At 50.1% G+C, this 23,465-nt stretch overlaps 1 protein-coding gene across 1 annotated transcript in view; it reads right to left on the reverse strand.

Moving 5' to 3' along the window:
• ST6GALNAC1 (ST6 N-acetylgalactosaminide alpha-2,6-sialyltransferase 1) overlaps positions 1-23,465 on the reverse strand; it is a gene marked incomplete at both ends in the record, with an annotated part of 28,437 nt that overhangs the window by 1,222 nt on the left and 3,750 nt on the right. Inside the window, 7 exons of the mRNA XM_084273713.1 lie at positions 641-730; positions 1,341-1,444; positions 2,040-2,178; positions 2,547-2,718; positions 2,897-3,065; positions 8,080-8,707; positions 9,139-9,239. Coding sequence (XP_084129839.1) covers positions 641-730; positions 1,341-1,444; positions 2,040-2,178; positions 2,547-2,718; positions 2,897-3,065; positions 8,080-8,707; positions 9,139-9,239 — 1,403 coding nt within the window. The remainder of the gene's footprint in view (positions 1-640; positions 731-1,340; positions 1,445-2,039; positions 2,179-2,546; positions 2,719-2,896; positions 3,066-8,079; positions 8,708-9,138; positions 9,240-23,465) is intronic.

Here is a 23,465-nt window from a genome sequence, read left to right on the forward strand (position 1 = left end):
AGGCAGCCAAAGCAGGGTACAACACGAGCTCCTCTTCATACACCTCCTGGTCACGTGTGTCCAGGGTTGGCAGAGCCTGTAGTCAGTGTCCAGCAGGCTCGTGGGAAGGATTAGAGAGGCAAAGGCCTCAAAAGTTGCACTAGGGACAGTTTAGAATGGATATAGGGAAAATTTTCTTCCCCCAAAGGGTTGTCAGACACTGGAACAGGCTGCCCAGGGTAGTGGTGGAGTCACTGTCCCTGGAGGGGTTTAGAATGGGTGCAGATGTGGTGCTAAGGGACATGCTTTAGTGGTGGGCTTGATCTTAAAGGTCTTTCCCTGACCTGAATGAAAGGCTGTGGCTCCCCCTTCCCATACCTAAAGTCGTCACATGCCCAGGACATCTTTTGGCTGCACCAAGTCAGACTGTCCAAGGGCTGTGACTTCTCCAGCTGGCAGGTGTTGGGGGTCTACCCACCACTAACACCCTGCTGCAGCACCCCTGGGCATTTCACCTGACAGCACACCGGCACAGTCTACCCCAGCCTGGTGGTGTGGCTAAACTGGGAGTGAGCCAGGAGGAGAGAGCCCAGAGACACAGCTGGTGCTGGCCAGAAAAAAAAATAAGCCCCTCAGAGCACATAAACAAAGCCCAGCTCACCTGTTTTTCATGTATCTGAGGAAATCAGGGTGAATCACCATGTATTTGTCCACTGCGAAATCTTGACCGAATCTGTCCCGGGGCTTGTGCCTGAGGACAGGAATGAGGAGACTCAGGACAGGCTGCTCCCTTTCAACAGAGCTGAAGAGCATCAGCCCTGATGCACTTGGTGATAAGAGAAGAACTTGGTGATAAGAGAAGAACTTGGTGATAAGAGAAGAACTTGGTGATAAGAGAAGAACTTGGTGATAAGAGAAGAACTTGGTGATAAGAGAAGAATCACAAACACTGCTAAGTAATTCTGCAAGGTTTTCCCAGGCAAAGCCTCCAAAACCTGTGTGCATTGCAGGGAGGAGAGGTGGCAAGAGGCAGGAACATCAAAAGCCCATGTGTGCACAGAGAACTGGTGAAAGCAAACCTTCACCCATGAGTGGCACACCATGCAGAGACACCAGGCCAGACACCAGTGTTCATCCCAAAGGACCACAAAGGAGCTCTACCCACGTAGCACTGAAATCAGCTGGTTCTGAGAAAGAGGTGTATTGGTTACAGCAGCGGAAAGAGAGGGGGAGGAAATATTTCTCCAGATAGATCTGCAAAGGGAGAGAGGCTTTGACCTGATTTCCCCCTGGCCTGCACTTCAGCAGGGCTGTGTGCTGTGGAAAGGATGAGGGCACAGCAGAGGTAGGGCCAGCTTTACCCATAGTCGTTCAAGAATCCTTTGCGGATGTCCTTGTTGAGCAGGAGACCCTTCAGCCACTCGTAGTCTCTGGCTCCCTCCAGGAAGTGGATGTATCTGATGTGCTGAGAAAAGGAGTGTTAATGAGCAGCACAAGACACAGACATCTTTTAACAAACAAACAGCAAGCAGGCCTCTAGGCTCACTGAGCTTCTGGGACACACATTTTCGGTCTGTAGCTTTTAACTACCATAGAATCACAGAGGTTGGAAGGGACCTTGAGAGCTCATCAGGTCCAACCCCCTGCCAGAGCAGCTCCCCAGCTCATATTGCACAGGTCAGTGTCCAGAGGGTGCTGGAATCTCTCCAGAGAAGGAGACTCCACACCCCCTGGGCAGCCTGTCCCAGGGCTCCCTCACCCTCACTGGGAAGAAGTTCTTCTGCATCTTGGTGCAGAACTTCCTGTGCTCCAGCTTGCAGCCATTGCCCCTTGTCCTGTCCCCACAGACACTGAAAAGGGGCTGCCCATCTCCTCCTGCATCCCAAACTTAAGACATTTATAGACATTAATAAGGTCCCCCCTTAGTCTTCTTCTCTCCAGGCTGAACAGCCCCAGCTCACTCAGCCTTTCCTCACAGGGGAGATGCTCCAGGCCCCTCATCATCTCCATAGCCTCCTCTGGACTCTCTCCAGGAGATCCCTGGCGTGGACTTGACTTACGTCTCCCCGTGGGATGCTGCTGAAGCCTCTGCCGCCCAGGATCTGGAGAGAGGACACCAGGGAGTAGGCTGTGAATCCATAAAAGGAGGTTTTTGTTCCCACATCTTTTTCATAGCCTTTGATTACAGCACCGCTCACCCTGGCCAAGGAGATCAAGCAGAGGAGCAGAGTTAGCAGATGACCACTGAAAACACTTGCCTGCCTGTTCACAACAGGAAAAAGACAGTGTTAGTCTGGAGAAGGGAAGATTAGGCCCATGTTGAGCTGCACCTCTTGGTCTGCAGGAGAAGCCACTTCCCCCTGCTCTGGAGATGAGACTCTACATCTCATCAGTGAGCCCAGGCTCTGCCTGGGTGTTTAGGGACTTTCTAACTCCCTTTTGGTTTGTCATCTCCTCCTGCCACCAGCCATTCTGGCACTTGGGAGTCACTGCAATACTAGAAGAGGTGAGGTTATCCAGCCAGGATCGCTTGCTAGCCAGACCAGGCAGAAGAAAGCCTCCCTTACCGGAAGATGTAGTCGTGGGAGTCAATCTCCTGGCCCATCCCTGAGTTGTTCAGTATCCCTCCGTTCCCCACGACAGCACAGCTGATGCAGGTCGGTGTGGTGCCGTTGCGGTCGGCCAGCAGCAGCTGCTGGTGGGGCTTTGGGGGCAGCAGGGACATGACCTCCTTCACCACTGTGAAGTGAACATGGTGCAGAGTGAGCATCAAGAGCTTTGGGACAGACACAGGGAAACCACCAGAGTTTCCACCATGAGATCCACCCAGCCCGGTGCCTTCTGACAGGGAGATGCTGCAAACCTCCAGCTGCTTGGTCTAAGTAGGGAGTTTGCTCCACCCCAACATGAGACTCACAGGAATGGTTCAGCTCCATGAAGCCAAAGGGAGGTGCAAAGTGTTCCAGGCGGTTCCATTCACTCTCGTTAAAGTACCTCTGGTCTGTGAAGATGGTGATGTTGGGTAGGAAAAGATCTCGCAGCCACTCCGACTTGGCAGCTTTGGCCCTCAGTGATTCAGGGCAGGTCTTGAAAACCAAAAAGAAAACAGTAAGGGCTGATTAGCAGGGAGCTGATAAGCCTGAGTGCCAGTGCTTGTGTGCCTGCATGTGGGGGTATCAGACAGAAGCAGAGAAGCTCCTGTGGTACCTCATCCATTCCCCTCAGCGTCCCCATCACCATAAGGCACAATTTCAGAACTCCATCAGTAACTACCTCATGGAAAGGCACCCACAAGAAAGGCAGGGTGTGGGAACTGGCAGTACTGATATTGATAGTATTATCTGTGAAGAAACATTGGCTGGAGTTATTCTCAAGGGACAGAAGTAACAACTTCAAGTATGCTGATGCTGAGAGAAATTCCAGGTCACTGATGCTGAGAGGTGATCTTTGTAGGGGTGTGTGATCAGAAGAAGGGACTTACCAGCTTAAAGCTTAAGGTGCATGAACACCAGGTAAGTACCCTGTCAGTGAGCTGCTGAGAGCATGTGAACAACTTGCAAAAGTCTAAATCTTGTGTGTGTATTAATAAAGGTCTCTGGTCTGCACCCTGCTGGAGTCCAGGCAGTTAATCTCCACAGCAGAGTGACTCCAGGTCTCAGACTCTCCACCTCAGAACAAGATGCCTGTGATGCTCACCCACTTCCCCAGCTTTGGGCCTCATTAACTGATGCAAATTAATATCTGCAATAAGTCTAACCTCAGCACATCAGCTAAGGCCAGCAGCCCCCATCAGCAATGCACCTCACACAGAACCTGGCCTCAGAGTGTGTAGCAGTGTGTCTGGAGAGGAGTGGGCTTGTGGCCCATCCAGACTTATTGCCACATGTCTAGAGCCCCATACAACCAGGCCTGGGGGTCGAGCAAAGACGTGTCAAGGCAGGATTGGAATGCAGGAACAGAGAGCAGAACCCTGTGAGAACCAGATAAGAAAGTGCAGGAATGTTAGCAGCTGCCTAACGAGGAATAATGTGACTGTGTGGCTGTCACTGATTGTGAGCAGTAGTGAGACGCCTGTACAGTGTGTGAACAGAGCACAGAACCAACAGCAATGGAATGGAACTCCTCTCCTGATACAGAAACCTGTACAAGCTCTGTGTGTGCTTGAATAAACAAGCTCAGCACTGAGCACGTTGATCTGAGCTGAGTCCTAAACTGGGGCTCCGGCAAGAGCGCAGGTGAACAAACCCACTGAGGGACACACACAATCAGATCACCCTTATCATCTGTCCTTTAAAGATAAGAGAGAGTTTGCCAACAACTCGTTCAGTGTCATAAATGAATCACAGAGAAGCACATGGCTGAGAAGGGAACACAAACCAGCTTAGAGTCTCTAACAAGAGGGGCCTCCTTGCCGCTGGCAGGAGTTAGGCTGCCTGTGTAGATGGCAGCCCCACTGCACTGGGTCAAGTTGGGCTCTGCTTTCTTCCCCAAAGACTCTGATCTTCCCCAAATACCTGAAAAATACCAACTGCAAGGCAAAACAGGAGACCAAGTGGACCTGCATGTCCAGCTCAAACCCCCAGCAAGGACCAGACTGCCTTGCCAAGGCCTTGCTGGGTGCTGAGCTGCACACTCTGCTGTGGGTGAGGGTGACATCTGGTCACAGCCTGATGAGACAGCCCTCGCTCTGCCTGTCACAACAGGAGCAGAACAAGAACACTGTGGAGGGCCTCGTGCTGGCATCATGTCATTTGTGGCACATTTCACATCCAGACACAGGGACATTCCCTTCCTGCTCAAGCTGTGCTTTGTACTGGCCAAGATGTGCTACTTCTTGCTCCTCCACAGCTAGACTGGATCAATACCAGAGGAAGGAGGGGACAGTCTGGCCTTGGAGGTGGGAATGCTTCTAGTCACTCCCTCTCTCTGCAGAAGCAGAGATCGGGTTTGGGAGTGGGACCCAACATGCAGTGTGTCTGGATCCACACCTTCACCAAAGCCCCTCCTGTGTGCATTTTCCTCCTCTTTGCCCCTCTGAGGATGGGTTTTCCCCACTGTCTCTGCTGTCCCACACCCCCAGGTGCTCTGCAGCCCCAGTTACAGTGCAGGATGTTCTCAGCTTCAGGCTGGGAACCGTTGTCTCTGCCACCTCCTACTCTGCACTTCTGAGATGGCTGCACATGCTCTGCAGCACATGAGATGAGCATGTGACAGCTGATGAACAGGTCATCTCAGTGACATAAACCCCTGTGCCTACAGGTGGTAACTCTGGGCAGGACAGTAAAGTCCTGCCCCAGATAACAAGCACGCTTCCAGCCAGGTTATATGCCCACTCCTATTTGTGTTTTGGGTGCCTCAGGACCCTGAGGAGCCTGGGAAGAAGGATGCACATCCTGTAGCACAGACTGGATCACGTGTGGGACCCTTGTGCTGTGACTCAGGCTGAGCTCAGGCATTTAATGGCTAAGTTCCACATTTAATAGGCAGAGAGCTTTGGATACCTTTGGGTCAGCTGTTCCCCTCAAGCAGCTTGATACGACACCAAAGATCACACCCTGTCAGCAAAGAAGGACTCATGCTGCCCAAAAGGCAAACAGGGAACAGCATCCACATATCCCAAGGGAGAAAGAACTCCAAAATAAACCATGAAACCAATAAAATCCATCCCAGGTCCCTTTATTGGCTCATTTATCTACCTATGCTCTCTGCTCCTAGGCACCCCGGAGGCTGGGGAATGGGATTACATCTTTCATGAGGAGCCTCTGCTTCCCTGAGAGTTCTGAGCAGAACCACATGGTGCCTGCAGCCCTGAGCACCCCCTGGAGCAGTATCTACCTTCCCCTAGTGCCTCCAGAACGACCCATGGCCATGGTGGAAGATTGTGACACTGATTTTAGAGGCAAAGGGCTCACCTAAGCCCACCAAACTAGAACAGGCGCTTCCAACCTCTGCTCACCTGCCTGCACCCACTCCTCCTCCCTGAGCAGTGTGCTCAGGCCACTTACACCCAGGTGTAAAGACCTGCCTCACTCTAGAGAGGGTGACCTGCTTGTCCAAGCCTCCCAGCAGTAGTGGTGCTGGAGGAAACTCCTCTGGGTAAGCTTTATAAAGAGTTACCAGCATAAGATGGGGACAGAGACGATGCTGTGCACCACAGTGGGCCTCATCTGCTTGCTGAGAACTTTGTAACAGTGTACAGTGTTCCTAAAGCTCCTGCTCCTGGATCCAAGTAGTTATGAAGTGCTCAAATTTAATTTCAAATTAGTCCTAGACCCTCACAGCTACAAATGACAGGTCAAAACCATGGTCTGAACAAGAGTTTAGTGCAAAACAGAAAGGAAGAAGAGGCTTCATCCCATGGCTGTCACAACTAACCCACCTGCTGGTAGGTGGGAGATGGCAGGCACCAGACTTGCAGTTTTGGAAGGTCACAGCAACAGTATGAGCAACACAGGCAGAGGAGGTGATGAGAACCAGCCTGCAGAACACCGCTCCAAACAAAGAGGATCTCAAAGTGACCTTTGAAGCTGTAGCTCTGCCAGTGCTACTGCCTTGAGAGGCACAACTGTGTCATTTGAGGTCCTCACCTTCACCTCCACCAAAACACCTATTTAACTCCAGGGAACAAGGCCAGACTTGTGGAAGGCCAGAGCTTTGCTCTGCTGTGATGAAGGTTCAGTGCACAGCAGGAACATCCTGGGCAGTGAGTGACCCATGGGGCTGGGATCACCAGAGCCGTGCCGCTCGTAACGGGTGAGGTATCTGCCAGCTCACTCTGGGTGTGGAGAAGGTGAATTAACAACAGCTGCAATGGACTTTCCTCTTGTTGATAATAAACCAGAAGAACAGTAAAAAAAAAAGTTACTTTTTAACTGTCATTTCTCCCCTGGGGCACACAAACACATAGTTTTCACTAACAGAGAACGTTAAAGGTGGGACTGTCCCCACCCTGCTGTCAGCAAAGCAGGCAGGTAAACACCTCCTGATCCTCATCTGAACCTCTTACTTTTGACCTGGGGTTTAGTATAAGCAACCAACAAACCCTTCCTTCCTTCCTTCCTTCCCATCACTGCCAGTGCCACTCTTCTCAGCCCAGCCCAGCCCAAGCTGCCACCAGAGCTTTGCGTGACAGGCACAGGGAGGCATCCCTCCTGCTGCTCCCTCACCATCACCCCCCTTGCTTTCAGAGGCAAAGCTGGGATTGTGGACCTGAGTCTTCACAGGAACATCATGTCCAGTTTCCCAAGAGAAAAGAGGAGAATTGGGATGTTGTATGATGACCTTATAGCCCCTTCCAGTCCCTGAAAGGTGCCTATAAGAAAGCTGGGGAAGAACTGCTCCCAGGGGCATGGAATGATAGGACAAGGGGTGATGATTTGAAACTAGAGAAGGGGAGATTTAGGCTGGATATTAGGAAAAAGTTCTTCAATATGAAGTTGCCTGGACATGTAGTGGTGGCCCCACCCCTGCAGACATTCAAGGCTGGGCTTGATGGGGCTCTGAGCAACCTGCTCTAGTGAAGATGTCCCTGCTCACTGCAGGGGTGGGACTGGGTGTCCTGTGAAAGTCCCTTCCCACCCAACTATGATTCTATGACTGCAATTTGTGCCAGGCACCCAACACCTGCCCACTGGCATCACACCACCAGGTGTGCCCCAGCGTGTCTTAGGGTGCTGAGTGACAGGGAACACTTGCTGCACTGTGCACCAAAGCTCTCTATGCAGTATATCCAAGCACCTAAGAGTGGGCCCACCCTGCAGCACATCTAGAACAGCACAGCTGGTAGCATATCTAGAGATATTTTCCCCAGCTTCTGATGCACCCCAGCTCCAGAAAGGGCTGCTTAGAATGACTTTGAAAGGAACCCAGGGAAACGTGGAATTGCACTAAATTTCCATGCTGGAGCATGGTGAAGGGCTGCCCAGGGTAACTGAGTCACAGTTACCTCCCTCTCTGGGTCCCAGCAGTATCTGTATGTTCCAGTGAGTTCACCTACCAGCTGGGAGATCCCCCTCCCTTGCAAAGGGCACACATGCTCAGGGGACAGCAGCAAGGGGGTCAGCATTAGGTCTGGTGAGCACACGTGGCCATCACACCTACCGATGGTGGAGAGGATTTGTCCAGCAGGTACTCGTCCTCGAAATCCCACTGTGGCTCAGACTTGAAGTCAGCAGCCTTCAGCTGCTTCTTTGTCACTGCAGCAGCCTGAGGAACAGGTCTTGCTGTCTTCCCTGATGCAGGAGGCTCTTTCAGCTTGCTTTGGTCTTTGGATATCTTGTTTTCCTGAGCTCCCTTCACCCCAGAGGATGGTTTCACTGTTGCCTTCTCCTTGGCTCCCTCCTCTTTGGAAAGTGGTTTCACCATTCCCTTTTCCTTGGCTTCTTCCCCTCCTGTGGCTGGTCTTGGGGCTTTCTCCTTGCTTCCCTGCTCCCTAGGGGCTGACTTCACTGTTGTCTTCTTGATTGTCTCCAACCCTGGAGGTTGTTTCATAGTCATATTCTTCTTGTCTTCCTCCACCTTGGCAGGTGGTTGCATCATTTTCTTCTGCTCCTCCTTCCCCTCTGGCCTTGGTGTCCTCTTGTCTGCATCTTTTTGAAGCTTGGGGATGTGACTCTCCAGAGTGGTGTCTGAAAAGCTCCTTGAGTCACCTTTATCAAAGGAGTTTAAACCCTGCTGCTGGTGGGGGTTTTGTAGCAAACGTGGGGCATGGTGGAAAACGTGCAGTTGCCTGAATGGAATCAAAGGAAAAGGAGACACATCACACACACTTGCCACTTCAGGAGCACCTTCCAGCCTGGTTCTAGTGCCCTTGGCTCTGAGTGCTGCTCTGTGCTGCCTACAGGCACCACACTCAGAGGACTTGCCTTGGCAACTGCTGCTGAGGTTCTGCAGGATGCTGTGTGAATTCATTTCCAACCTCAGCAAAGAGCAACTCCACTTCCACACCACACTGGCCTGAATACTGCTCATCTCCCCACAAAGCAAAGCCCAGAGGCTACACACTCCTCTTCAGCACTCCGCTCATGAAGTGTCCATGCTGGCTCTAACTGGAACCAGCACAGAAGAGCCTTGCCCTGAACTGGGCAGGATCCCTGGCAGTGTCCCCAGAGCACTGCAGGACTGTTTTTGGAGGTCCTGACTTCAGGACACAGCACGCACACCATGGAGGCAGCCATCTGGCTCTCCACCTTCTCTGCCAGCAGAGCCAAGTGCCTGTGATGCCCTGGCTGGGGAAGGGGGAAGAGGAGCACGAAGGTCTCCTAGAATTCAGTAAAGGAGATTTAGTACTTAGTAAAACTCACCCCTTTACCATGCAGCACTCGGGCACTTGGGAACACAAGAATCATTTTCCTCTCCTCTTTTCTGGGGGGCATCAGGAGGAGTGTGGGCAGCAGGGCAAAGGAGGGGATCCTCCCCCTCTACTCTGCCCTGGTCAGGCCCCACCTGGAGTGTTGTGTCCAGTTCTGGGCTCCCTGGGATAAAACAGCCAGGGATCTCCTGGAGAGAGTCCAGAGGAGGGACAGAGATGCTGAAGAGCCTGGAGCATCTCCCTATGAGGAAAGGCTGAGTGAGCTGGGGCTGTTCAGCCTGGAGAAAAGAAGGTTAAGAGGGGATCTGATCACTGGTTATCAATAGCTGAAGGGTGGGACCCAGGGGGACATGGCCAGGCTCTTCTCAGTGTCTGTGGGAACAGGACAAGGGGCGATGGGCTCAAGTTGGAGCACAGGGAGTTCTGCACCAAGATGCAGAAGAACTTCTTCCCAGTGAGGGTGAGGGAGCCCTGGGACAGGCTGCCCAGGGGGTGTGGAGTCTCCTTCTCTGGAGAGATTCCAGCCCTGTCTGGACACCGCCCTGTGTGCCCTGTCCCAGGGACCCTGCTCTGGCAGGGGGTTGGACCCCATGGGCTCTGGAGGTCCCTTCCCACCCCTATGATTTTGAGATTCCCTTAAGCCAGCTAACACAGTGGCATCACACAGCACTTGCCAGGGTTGTGTCTTAAGACAGGCAGTCTGAAGCTCTTAAAATACACCCTGAAACTTAAAAACATAAAAATCTCTGTGTTTGCAGCAGTGCCCAGACACACTGCCCCCTTGCCTGGTTCAGAGGCACAGGGAGGTACAAGGGTTCCTTAGGAGGATCCAGCTGCCACCAGCAGAGGAGCCACCTGCAACAACCCTGGGCTGAACCCCAGAGAAAAAAAGAACAAACCAAGGCAGAAGTGGTGGAGTTTGGTCCCAAATATCTTATCTACTCATAGCTGGAGGGTGGGACAGGAAGAAGGAGCATGAAAGATTTCTGCAGCTGAGCTTTTATGCCCAGCAAAGCTTTTCAGGATAGAGCAGGAGGAGAGCAGTGGCAGCCTGCTTTCACACTCCCAGTCACCCCTCTGCACGACACACTTGTTTCAGAGCACCATGGCTTGCTTCTGAGGTGGTGCATGGGGCAAAAGGCACCTCTGCAAACAGCAGCCTGCAGATAACAGCTCAAGTCCTGCTGAAGCATCAGCATGGTACAGCAGTCAGCAAAGTGATTAGGGAATTATCAACTAAAGAGGCTTTTAAAAATAATTTTGTATCAGATAAATGCCTGAAGCCTTCCAGTGCTGGTTTTAAGAGGAAGAGGCTGTGGTGCACAGTGTATCAGCTACTCACTCCCCTATCACCTCCTCTAATCATTAGCCAGTTTCAACAGTATGCAGCCCTTGCTTTCATAGTGCTTCATGTAGGAACTTGTGCTACTGCTTAACAAAAGGGAAGCTTTTATATATACACTCAAAGTAAATAGGAGTTTGGTGAGACTCAGGCAGGTTTTAAACCTCTGGGTGATTTTCTGTGGTGTTTTTAAAGCATTTAGAGTTTTGAAATTAAAGTGCAGAGAATGAATTGGAACAGGAGTGTTGGACAAGCCACCCCACAGCCCAGGCTCTGTGGGTACTACAGATTCCAGTCCAGCTCTATTCCACTTTCATTTCAATTTGCCAAACATACAGAGATGAAAATGTAAAACCAAGGGCCCCTCACATCCAAACCCTGGCTCCCTGCAGTCAGGTCCACATGGCCAGCCACTCGTGCCCACACAGGACCCTGCTCTCTCAACCAGCATTTGAAATCCAGACACATGGTCAAAGCAGCCCATCAAATTTCAGGCTCTAGAGTCCAGCTGGCAAACAACTGCAGAAGCTCGATGATATTTACCATCATTTTCCTCTCCATTTACAAAGCCCTAGGACAAATAGAGGAGAAAGCCAGGAAAATGCAAATAAAGGTCCTGAAATAGAACTGACACACAGATAACCACAGAAAGCTGGTGCCTGGCTGTGTTTTACTTCAGTGGCAAAAAGAGACAAGCAGCTAGGCATGGAGAGCCAGTTCTTGTCCCAGCTTTGCTACTGGTGGGCTCCACAATCCAACTCGGTTCAACTTCTCCACACCTTCTCCCTTCACACACTGCCCACCCTCCCCTTGTGCAGGTCTAGCAGTGCAGTCAGGACTAGGGCTGCATGAGATCCTTCTGGAAGCCACCAGAAAAGCAGATACTATGTGGTGCCAACATATGGAAACAGGTAGTGTTAGTGAAGCAGAGCTGCTGCCTTAACCAGCCACACAAGGGAACCCTGGAGACCAGCGAGCCAGCAGAAGCAGGGATTTAACTGCCCACCACCATGCTCTGAGGTCTGCTCAGCACAGTGGCCACCTCAGATCAGAAGTGGAAGTTTGAGGGTAAAAAGACACAGAGGGAGAGAGAGAGAGAAAGGGAGCACAAGCACTATCCAGTCTGTATCCCAAGGAAGCAGGTCTCTTACCCGAAAAGCCTTGTCTTCATCAAGCCAAACAATGAGGTGTAATTAGCAATGAAGATGCAAAAGTTTGTTAAGACAATGAGCCAAATGACAACTCTGGGGATTTTAGGAAGCCTTCTCCTGAGAAACCACATGGTGAGATGCCTGAGAGTGACAGAAGCCCTGCTGCTGCTGCCCAGAGGTGCTCTCTAGGCAGTGCTTTCCAAAGGTGTGTTGAATGAGTGGGCTGGTCTCTCTGTATTTCCCTATGAGAGTGTGCACACCCTCTCTCCCAACATTCCCAGACACTCCAGGTGCTAAGACAAGACAGCAGCTTTGCACTGTCCCAGTCTGTCACCCTGAGCTTACTGCAACACAAAGCAGGGAGAGGAACACCTCTTACTGCAAACAGTAGAAGATCCCTATACTTTCCTTAATGTAAAAAGGAAACCCTTTACCTCTAAGCTGGTGGAAGCAACAGGGAATGTTTAAATTATGGAAGTAGCCATAGTTACAGTCCCAGAAATCAGCTTTCAGACCACCATCTGCCCAAGGGCTCATGTAAGATTCTGGGCATAACCACAAACAGATCTCTATCATCTTCTTCATGCAGGAATTGCTTGTAGCTCCAGTGCAGAAGCAATTCCTGTCCCCAAAAGGTGATGGCTAGATACACATCCTTTTTACACTGTGATTGCTTTGAAACAAGTCCAAGTAAGGCTCGTTGCAAATCCACCACAGAACAGAGGAGTTTGTGTTTAAAGGCAAATTAGTGCTTGGGCAAAGCATTACCGGTCAGGGTTCAGACTCAGACAGTCCCCTCCCTCTGCCTGTCTTTAGGGCAACTGGAAGAACTTTAATCCATCATTTGACTTGTCTGAAAGGTGCCAGCTCCATCCCAATCTAACCCCAAAGCTGCTGACATACTTGTTACACAGGCCTGCCTGCAGCTCAGGTTCCCAATCTCAATCAAAAGCCACTTCAGCTACTCTGAGCTGCTTCTAGGGACAGCAGCAACACACACTGTGCTCCTCTTCTTGAGCTCTCAGTTAAGCTGCCTCTGGTACCAAAGCTGGGACTGGGCTTTTACTTCTGGCTTTTGAAGCATCCCATCATTTCACAGGGATTGCTGAGTGCCCTGTGATCTCAGTTCATCACTCAAACAGGACCTGGATGGAATTGAGTCTGTGGCTACTTGTAGAATTCAAAAGAACTAGAGCACTGTGGAGACCCCCACAGCATAGCCCCTTGAAATGCAGCTGGTTTCAAGGGAGTTTCTAATATATCTGGACTTTTATTCCATGGAACAGTGAAATAAAGTGTATCATATCTGTGAGTCATGCTATCAGAGACACCTACCCTCTGCACTGCTGCCCTTTGAGACAGTACAGCCAGGCTTCCTGACACCAGGGGCACAGGAAATGCTCTGTGGGCCATGAGTCCCTGCTGCATCCCTGGGGGGCTGCAGAGCACTTGATCTGAGCCATAAGCATGTTCAGACCGGGGACATGTTGCTTCATATTGACATGTAGCACCCAACTATCTGCCTTCCCATCCCAAGTTCATGAGGATCAGTGGGTCTGCCTGGAGATCAAGCTTTGGCAGCTCAGAACACACCTCCCCATCAGCCCTCTGAAAGATGAGCAGAGGGGAACACCACAGCCAGAGAACCTCCCCCACCTGTACCAACGATGTAGCTTTACATGCTACAGTAAAGGGATATTTTAACTCATGGGCAGCTGTTAAACATTAACCCTGACAGTCTCAGGGGAGATGGCTGTACTGCTTCTTTCCACACAGGCTGCTTTTGCACAGCTCTTATCAAAAATTAAGCTCAGACACAAAAAAAGCTTTTGTTGACAATACCACAAATCTCTGAACACACAGAGAACTGAAGATGTTTGTTCTAAGTTACAAGAAAGCCAGTCAACAGATTTCCCAGCTACCTTGTACCCCTCCACACCATCCCAGCAAAACCCTGCAGGGATCCCCTGTACAAAGCTCAGCATTCCTTTATTGGCTGGGCTTCCTGACAAGTTGCTCTCTCTGCATTTAAGTGCAGGAATTAGTTGTGTCTGAGAGCCTAGGAGAGACAAAAAGAAACAATAACACAGGTTTGAAAAGCCCCTAAAGAAACACAAGGGAGGCTGCTAGTCCCAGGTATAATCCTGCCTCCACCTGGAGCAAAACATTTCCTTGTTGCTCAAACTGAACCTAGGATCAGAAGTGATCTGCTGAGCAACCACAGGCACTGAGCAAGGGGTCAGCCAAGCTGCTGCTGTATTCCTGGGGCAGCCCTTGTTAGCTCCAGGCAGTTCTGGGAGGGTGGGCTACAGGTCTGGGTGTGCAGCAGGCAACTACCAACTCTGTGGCCACAAGATCACAGAATCACAAGGTTGGAAAAGACCTTTAAGATCATCAAGTCCAACCAATCCCATCCTAAGCTAAATCAGATCCCTAAGTACCTCATCTACCCTTTTTCTGAACACATCCAGGGAAGGTGACTCAACCACCTCCCAAATATGTGGGATCTCCAAGAGGATAATCTGATGGGAACAAGGCTGAGTCCTGAAGCACTGACATGCAGCACACAGAGTAACAGCTTCATTTCAGCCTCCCTCCAGCCCTACACACCTTCAGGCACACTGCTTGGAAGCTGCCTGTGTGTGGCTAACAAGGGTTTTTTTGTTAATAAGGTCCCAAAGGGAAGCTCTGGAAGGAGCAAACCTTTCCCTTCATCATCCTCCACGCAGCATTACTGTGATACCAAGAGCCAGGAGGGGTAGCAAGATTTCCTACCACCAGAAAGAGCTTTCTTTGCTTTCAAGGAACTCGTGGTGGCAATTGTGAAGAACATAGCTGTAGTACTCCATGTTCAGCAAAGGCTGTGCTTGCAGGAGCATCCAAACCTCTGGCAGGAACCTTAGCCAAAAGCAGGCTTGCTATGCAAAACACACAGCTTTGCAGCTTCTTGGTGGAAACAAAAAAACCCACCCAAAACCAAAACACCCAAATAAAAAACCTCCCCCAAACCTATCCAGATACAGCCTTGAACTTCCTTGGAGTCTTGTTTCATCATCCTCCATCCCCACTGCTGAGATCAGCCTGTCAGAGCTCAGGAAGCCTGGCTGGGTAGCCCAAACATGAGGTCAGAGTGGGAAGTGGGGATGTATTGCACCTCCTCAGGGATGGCCTGGTGTAAGCAAAGGCCAAGAGCAGAGCTGCTCCTTCTAAAGCTCAGAAAGAAGCATGGAACACGGGGGTTGGCAACCTCTCCAGGGCCACAGGCCAGACACCAGCCTCCTCCTCCAAGGGATGATTCTCTAGCAGCCCTACTGGCAACCCCTGGAGTTGCTGCTTCTCCCACGGTGCCAGCTCCCAGCCTGGCACTGCTGCTCAGTGTGTCCAGCTACCAAGATCAATGTCCACACAAGAAGTTCTTCTATTCTTAGTGCTATGAAAACAAGACCTTTGTTTCTAAAGCAAACTCCACCTGGCAGCATCAAGTGGTGATGGTTATTTGTCAGCCTTTTGCCACCTCCAGCAGCCCATTTCATTTAGCATCCACTTGACCATATCCTTAGTTACATCCTGAACAGATAAAAGGCAGATTTGCTCTTCTGTTTGGGTTTTTTCCAGCAACAAACATTATCTCCATTAGATCTTCAGCTCTGTGTGTTGTGGGTGTTGGCTGGAGGCTGAACTATGCCAACCATTTGTCTGTGTGGAGCTTCTCCACATGACTGTGTATCCAAGTCTTGTTTACCTGCCTGTGCTCTGTGTGCTTTCCACTGTCCCCTGGCACTGGGCTGGTAACTGGGCACCACAGCCTGTGCTTTAAGAACAGAGCTGTTCTGTGAGTTCATCAAGATTCACTGAAGCTTGTCTTTCAGTGATGTCTACAGCATATCAAAACCAGTACTCAACTGGGGGCCACTGGACTAAGGAGCTGCTCATAAAGCTGGGGATGTTTTGCCCTGTTCACAGTATTACTCAATGATATGAGGACTGAGTTAGAACTGGGAAAGAAAAAGAATTACATCTAAGCTAGCAAAGGCTTGAAAATGTAGGTCCTTGTTCTGCCCTCTCAGTTCAGCAGTCATCTTCAGAAGCATGGGCTTGCACAGAATCACAAGGCTGGGAAAGACCTTTAAGATCATGGAGCCCAACCATTCCTGTCCTGTGCTAAACCCCATCCCTGAGCACCTCAGCTGGGAATGCAGGGGGAGAAGAAATTACAGGAGCAAATTCTGCACAGCTATTTGTCTTGCTCTCAAACAAAACTGATAGTCCAAAGCTTGCCTGAAGTCCACACTCACTAGCCATTTTCCACCAAGCCTCTCCTGTGTCAAACCTTCTCCCCAAAAACACTGAAGAAACACCCAGAGACAAGAGCATTTATCAGGACAAATCCCCCACCTCTTCTACCACTGCACTTCCAAGAACACCCACAGTTTTGTCACAGAGCAAAGCCTCAGAGAACTCTGCCAGGAGGTGTGGGACAGCTTAGGAAGTTGATCTGTGCTCTCCATGGGTTGAAATACCCCAGGAGGGAAAGAGACAGTGGCTTTCAGGGTGGAACACTGGCAAGGGCCTCTGTGTCCACCCAGCAGAGCTGCAGAGCACAGAAAGCTTTGTGGTTTGTTGGGGACTTTTTTTAAAACTTTATTAGTGCTGTTTGATCTGCTTGGTATCCAGCCCCACCCCAGCTAATGCCCCAGTAAAGAAACTGCCTTGAATCCATGCTGTGACAGCACAGGATATGGCTCCAAGCTGGAGTATTTCCCCCTCTCCCCCACGGTCCCTGAGAACACAGGCAGACTCCTCCAGCCACCTCCCACTCACCACAGAGAGTCCTTGCCTGGAGCAATCTCTGGGACATGGGGTAGAAATGCTCTGAATGTGCCCACATTAGAGCCTCTGGTCACTGTTTTAGTTCCTCCTGCCAACACAAGGCTTCTCAGCTATTGAGTATGTCCCCTATGGACACAGCTATAGGTGCAAACCTCTCTGCAGTGAGTGAAGCAGACCAAGCCTTCCATCACACAGCTCTTCTGCTCCATGGGCTCTTCACCACTCACCCCATCCCACTGAGGGCACAGCACTGGGATGGCTCTGGTCCCAGCATTCCTTTCTCAGACACACAAAGCTGAGAAGATGGATGAGCCACTTTCATTTGAGAGAATTAAAAAATAAATAAATATTAAAAAACCCAACAGAAAAATACACTTTCAGCAACAATGGCTGGAAACACCAGCTGGAGTTACACAGGCTGGGAAGGACCAGGGCTCCTTTATCCAAATGCCTCCTTCAGCAGTCTTTTGTCTGTGCTGTCCCAGTAGGAAGCCTAACATGTCATCTGAGAGCTGAGGAGACAAAACTGACACCCTTTAAAATCTGTTTGATGGAAAGGAAGAAAACATTCTGTTCCTTGACTAGGAATCTCTCAGAGAGCTGCTTCCCCAAGGAGCAGGACAGGTGAGGAGGTAATTTATTAAACTCTTGGCTAGCTCCTCCCCGTGGCCCCCATGAGAAAAAGTAACCTCTCCAGCTCCTGTCCCTGACAGATTGCCAAGAGCAGGAGCAGCTCAGGACTCTCCACTGCTCAAGAGAGAGAAACCAGTCATAAAGCCTGTATCCCTCCCCTTGTCCCTAGCAAAAAATGTAGGCATGTTATCTCAGCACTTCATGTCTGGCAGCAAAAATCAGGCCCTGCAGAGAAATGACTTACAGAAGCACATCTCTGCAAGGCTCTGTTCATGTAAGAGAAGTGAAATATTTCTTTGTTAAAGGTCTTTCCCATAATCTTCCCACTGAGTAAACATCAGGAACCTCTTGACCTCTGGCAGGACAAACGTGCCATTTGTCATCCTTTGGGGTGGAAAGTGCTAGAGGAATGCAAGGTGTGAGCCTGCTTCCTGCCTGCTGCAAGTCATCGTGTCCCTGACTTACACTTGGAAAACAGTGGGCTCACAGTACCTGACAGATGCACCTGATCCTGAGAGATGCACCAGAGAAGAGCAGTCACATTTCTAGCTGCATGAGTAGCAGAGCCACAGGGTCCTGTGAGAAGCAAGATGGATTTACTGCTGGAAATCACACTGTTCTCTTCCCTTCTCTCTATTTTCTCTATGGGTTTCCATTTAACAGCTCTTCTCCTGCCTTATTTGGCCACCTGGGAGTTCCCTTGCACTATGCACTATGTCCATGCTTTTCCTATTAGCTTGACAGAGGCTTTGGCCAGCCATGAAAAGAAAGTAATTCTCTGCCACCCCAGTTGCACAACATCTATCAACTCCATACTGGGAACCCCCCAGGCACAGTAATTGCTGGGCAGGAGAGCAGCACACTGTGCTATTCTGCTGGAAATGTCAGATCCTGCTGCTCAGGAAGGGCATGCCCTTCACTCCTGGTTCCCTGGGAGCTGCTTAGCATCTCTTCAATTGGGGTTTGTCTCACAGGCCTCAGATCTCCAGGAAGAACACTCCTGTTGCAGCCTCAGCTAGAGCCAAGAGAATCAGCTGGTCTGTTTCTAATAACGCTGCTCAGTGACATTATTCATCCCTTCCCATGAGCTGGGCTTCCTAAAGCTGGTTATCCCTCCAGTGGAGGGCTTGGATGGAGAAGTCAGGCAGGTTACACACTGAGTGTGTTTGTTCCTAGCTCTGCATCTTGCACCTCAAGCCTTGTGTCCTCACTTGGAGTTATCAAATGACAGTGAGGAGCCCTGCAGAACAGGCCAAGTTGTGCTGTGAACAGGCAGGTGTCACACTCAGGTGGTGTCCAGCCCTTATGCTAATCCTGTCCTTGCAGCTCTCCTCTTCCTAGAGGCCACTTTGCACTCACTGAGTCCCTACCCTCACAGGTAGGAGTTACACTGCAGAGCCACAGCAATAAAGGCTGGAAGAGACATCCTGAAAAGTCATCTCACGCAACTCCACGGTTCAGTGATACCTAAACCAACCCTGTGACTCCACGCAGATGACAGCTGGGACTCATCTGTCACCACCTGAGGTTTCCCTCCCTCTTCCTAAGCAATCTACACCACTGCATCACACTCCACCGACTGTCATCAGGGGCACCCCCTTTGCTCCACCCCACCATTCAGCTTGGTCAATGTTTGACTTCATATTTATCCCTTGATACTGCAACTGTAAGTAAACACAAGCCCAGTTAACTAAAATAATAAATATCTTAAGAGTAAACACACAAAACAATCAAGAGGACAGTGTAAGTTCCTTAGAAAAATAAAGGCTGTGGAAAAACACTCTTCTGGTGGTTTAACTAGAGGAACTATCTTGTGACATCATGTGGTAAAGTGCTTAGGAACCACAGAGCAAATGACAGGCCCTTGGGTTCAAAACCTTCATAGTATTTGCCCTAAAACACTTGTAAATTACCTTACTGTGTTTCCTTCAGCTGACAGTGAAAGGCAGTCCTTGCTGAGAGGAGCAGGAGGAGCCATGCACCACACACAGTTCCAGACAGAGGGCCCCTGAAACAAAGAGAAAGGAGACAGAGCAGTTAATCACCCGAGGATTTCTCCAGGGCAGAGCCCACCCACCTGCTTCTGTCCAGAGCTACATGGATGTCTTTCTGCTTTCAGCTTTCTGGCTCCACCAACGTGTCCTCAGATGGCTGAAGCCACAATACTCCAGCAGCTCATGAGTCTAAGGTAGGCAATTTGTGTTGCTGCTGCCAAAGTATTTCATTGCTCTTCACAAGGTCTATCTATTAAAAACATTGGGAGATGTCAAGTGCCCCACAAACACAGTGAAATGACTGCTCTGGTTAATGGATGGAAGCTCCAGTCATCCCTAGAACACAGCTTGATTTGGGAATCAGCTTTATCTCAGATCTACAAAACATCTTTTTAACTCCCCTCCATAAAACACACACTGTCTCTTTCTAAGAGGAGTAGGGGGTACTTTCCCTGTGGAATTTCACATGGCTTGCTATCTAATCTGCCCAGGAAAAAATAAATCTCCTGCCTTGTCATGTGTTTGCTCTTTGGGTTCTCTGTTACCCTGTAAAACACTTTATCACCCAGGGATGGCAGCAGAATTGCAAAATAGCTTTTCTAGAAAGCCCGTTCCTTGGGTTGTTTCCTGTTCCCTGTAAGACACCAGACCCAATCAGCAGGCTGCCCTTACACCATCCCTTCCTCCTTGCATCAAAACACATCTTTAAATAACACACCTCTCAATGCTAAGTTAATGACATGCCTGCCAATAATTAACTGACCTGAGGAGCACAGGCTCAGTACCCCAGCCATCCTCTTCTCCAAAACTAGCTGCACACATGGCTATTTTGTGCTCAGAAAGAAGGAAAAAGAGTCAAGAATACTACACAGGCAGCTAATGCAGAGTGTCCTGCCCTCTGGTAGACTTATTTAGACAGAGAAAGGTTTGTACAAGGGGGTCTTGGATCACAGGTCTTCTATCCCACCAGTGGTGAGGGGACAGAATGCTGCTGTTACCATCACTACTTTGTTCTCTTGCCTTAGGACAAGGTGGTAGATCAGTCTTGGGCTCCCACCACCTAACCCCAGGCACCCCCAACACTGGAAGAGTCACTTTCTTGCATCTGGGGGTGGTCAAGGGGTTGCTGTGACTGCAGAGGGCAGGATGAAGCCCCCCATATTTTAACACAATGAGCAAGAGGGTGTCTGCTTCAGCTCTTGTTAGAGGAAGGTGAAATGGGATATCATCACGGTCATGGGTTTGCCAGTATAAGCATTACAGCTGTCAGGTGTGATGCAGATCATTCCTGGGTACAGGACATCCACCTGCAAACAAAGAGGACAAGGCACCTGGACTCAATCATTTGCCAAAAAAGACCGTGGGAAGAGCTGGCAAAAAAAAGGATGGTGGGAGCCAGAGAGAGCAGGTGATGGTCCCACAGCTCCACGAGATCCCAGCCAGACAGGCAGCACTGATCAGCTGCAAAGACAGCCCTAGGAACGGGCAGTGCTTCTGCTGGAAACCAGGATAAGGGTCAGGATGCAGGTCCATCGTGTTCTCTGCCTGTCACCCACACTTCTGCAGTGATAAAGATGCCATTTCCCACCAGTATGAGCAGTGGGGCAGCTTCCCTGAGAGCCCAGCACGGATTAACTGGCTCCTCGTGAATCTGCAGCATCTCTGCCGAGCTGCAGGGGAGATGACCAAGCACATGAGGAGAGGGACCATCACAGATTTAGGGATGTCCTCAGAACAGGAAATCACTTGCTAACAAGTGTGGGGAACAGGAGATCACTTGCCAACACCACAGGCAGCAGGATCTTCACAGCTGCAACCGCACCAGAGTGGTAGAAGCTTCCCAGGAGGCATCTCCTCAGGGTCAGCACGCAGGGCGGGGAGCCACTGGTGTAGGGTTTTCTTCTTAAGGCTTTGTCTCACACAGGGATCCCTCTCTGCTGCAGTAAGGTCCATCCTGGGTCCCCTTCTCCCCTGGTACTGCTCTCCAGTGTGGGCATTCATCTATGAGAAGAGACAGAAGGGATAATGAAAGCTTGGGAGTTCTTTGCATCTCTCAGGGGCAGCACAAAGAGCTGCTGGGTCTTGCAGCTGCCCGAAAGGCAGGTGAGATCAAACAGCCAAGCAGAACATTTCCCACCTCACCTGTGCTGACAGGAGGTTTTAAAAACCAAAAGGGATGTGCAGGACAGCGTGCAACTTCCTTGGGATGTTTCAGGGAGCCTTCTCATCAACCCATTCACAGCACTGTCAGCTGAGTAGTGCAAGGGTAGAGCTCTTAGAGCTGTCATGGTCTGCACACAGAACAAGAGCAAAGGACTGGGGCCTAACACTCTTGGGTGTTCATGGACAGCTTGAAAATAGCTGAAAGAGAAAACTCTCCCCCTAAAAACAAGTTCTCAGAATGCCTCTGCCTCTCTCAAGGTCGCTGGGTTCAGACATAGTGGTACTCCCCCTTCTTCACTCATGTCATACAGCTCTACCCTGCCACAAGGACAGAGACACAGACATCCTCTCCTGCAGCCCAGGCAGAAAGAACCAGCAACGCTCAACCTAGAGTTCAGTTCCTGAAATAAAGTTGTCTTGCTTGTGCCAGAATTCAAACTTCACCACTACAAACTTGATTTAAGTGCGTGGGTGTGAAAGTGTTGGTATAATCTAGAGAAAAGCTGGGTTTCTGTTTTCCTTTCTGGTTTCCACTGGTCTTTCTACTGCTGCCGTGCAGGTAACACCCTGTGAAACTCATCCAATAGCTTCACATCCCTGTGGAAAAACAAATAAATCAAAGACCATGGAAGAGGAACAGACAACAGCTACCCTGACTGATCAAAACTGAAGTACATAAACACACAAAGAGATCTTTTAACAAAAGCCAAGACAAACAGAAAGTTCGGAGATCAATAGGTGTGAGGCTCCCTTCCAGCCCTGCTGACCACACAGGCCAGTATCTCAGCAGCAGTGAGAAACTCTTAACTGCTCCATTTTGCAGAGGACAAAGCTCTGACTTCATACAAACACCAGCTGCTGGGACAGGACTAGGCAGTCAGTCCTTCCACCTCCCTGCAAATCTGTTTCCCCCAGGCAGTGCTGGTTTATCCATCCAGTCACATTTTCAGTAAGTCCCCCTTCCCTCCAGAGCTCACAGTAGCTCCATTAACTGCTGGGCTGCAGTATTTCTCCTCCAAAAGGAACCAGCTGGGGTTTAAAATGGTCATGGCTGACATGGAAGGCCACTCTCCACACAAAGGGAATTCAGAGTGACAGGAGGAATTAGAAAGAGCCTGTGCTTCAACAGGGAAACACTACCAAGTCCAAGCAGCTGAGACAGAAAGGCATGAATCTGATGCTGTTAATCATCTGGAGTCTCTACTTGCTTCATGTATGAGCCACTGGCATCCTCAAAGACAGACATCATCTCTCCTGACCTCTGTCTTCCCTTTCCCCCTCCATTTGGGGCTGCCAGTCTCTAGACCCCAGTTCATCACACCCACACACACATCCTGCTGGATCAGCTCCCACTTAGCTCGGAGGTGGCTGTTGTGGGAACACTGGTATGGACCCAGTTCCATGTCCTGCCAGTGACACTGAACACAGCGCTCTGTGTCATCACTCAGGGGTGTTCCACCCCTCCTGCAGCAGCCTGCAGGTTTCTCTGCAAAGTTCCCCTCTGCTACCAAACTCTGAGGAGTGTGGGAACTGCAGTAACCTGAGAGCCCATCCTACAAAGCCAGAAGGCACTACAAATCCAAACTAGCACCTTTCAGAAGAGTTACTGAACCAACATGGTCACCTTCACTCACTACAAACTAAGCACTTCCACTGCTCCTTTCCCACCCTCCCAGCTCCTCACAACCAGCCTCCTGAGCTCATTTCTACTGCAGTCAGTTATCAGCAGCAGAACTCAAAGGACTCAGCAGCCAAGGGCAGAGCTTGCAAAAGAATTTCTCACACCACATGGGCTCCTACTCTTTGTTTCTTTTCCAAAGAAAGGAAACAACAGCGTTGACAAGGAAGACAAATTACAGGAGCAATGATCAACAAAGCCCTCTCCTTCCTACAGACTGCAGTTGTAGCTGGAAGAGGGACTAATGAAACTGCAATAAAAAGTTACAAGGACATGAAAACAAAGTCCCAAAACCTTAATTCTGATCTTATCTGATGCTACCCGAGCTGTTCCTATGGGAGGCAAACAAAACAGGTTCAAGCCCTGGCCTCTGGAAAGGTGGTTT

The sequence above is a fragment of the Gallinula chloropus genome (genome assembly GCF_964237585.1).
Source record: "Gallinula chloropus genome assembly, chromosome: 20".
In the NCBI taxonomy this organism is placed as follows: domain Eukaryota; kingdom Metazoa; phylum Chordata; class Aves; order Gruiformes; family Rallidae; genus Gallinula; species Gallinula chloropus.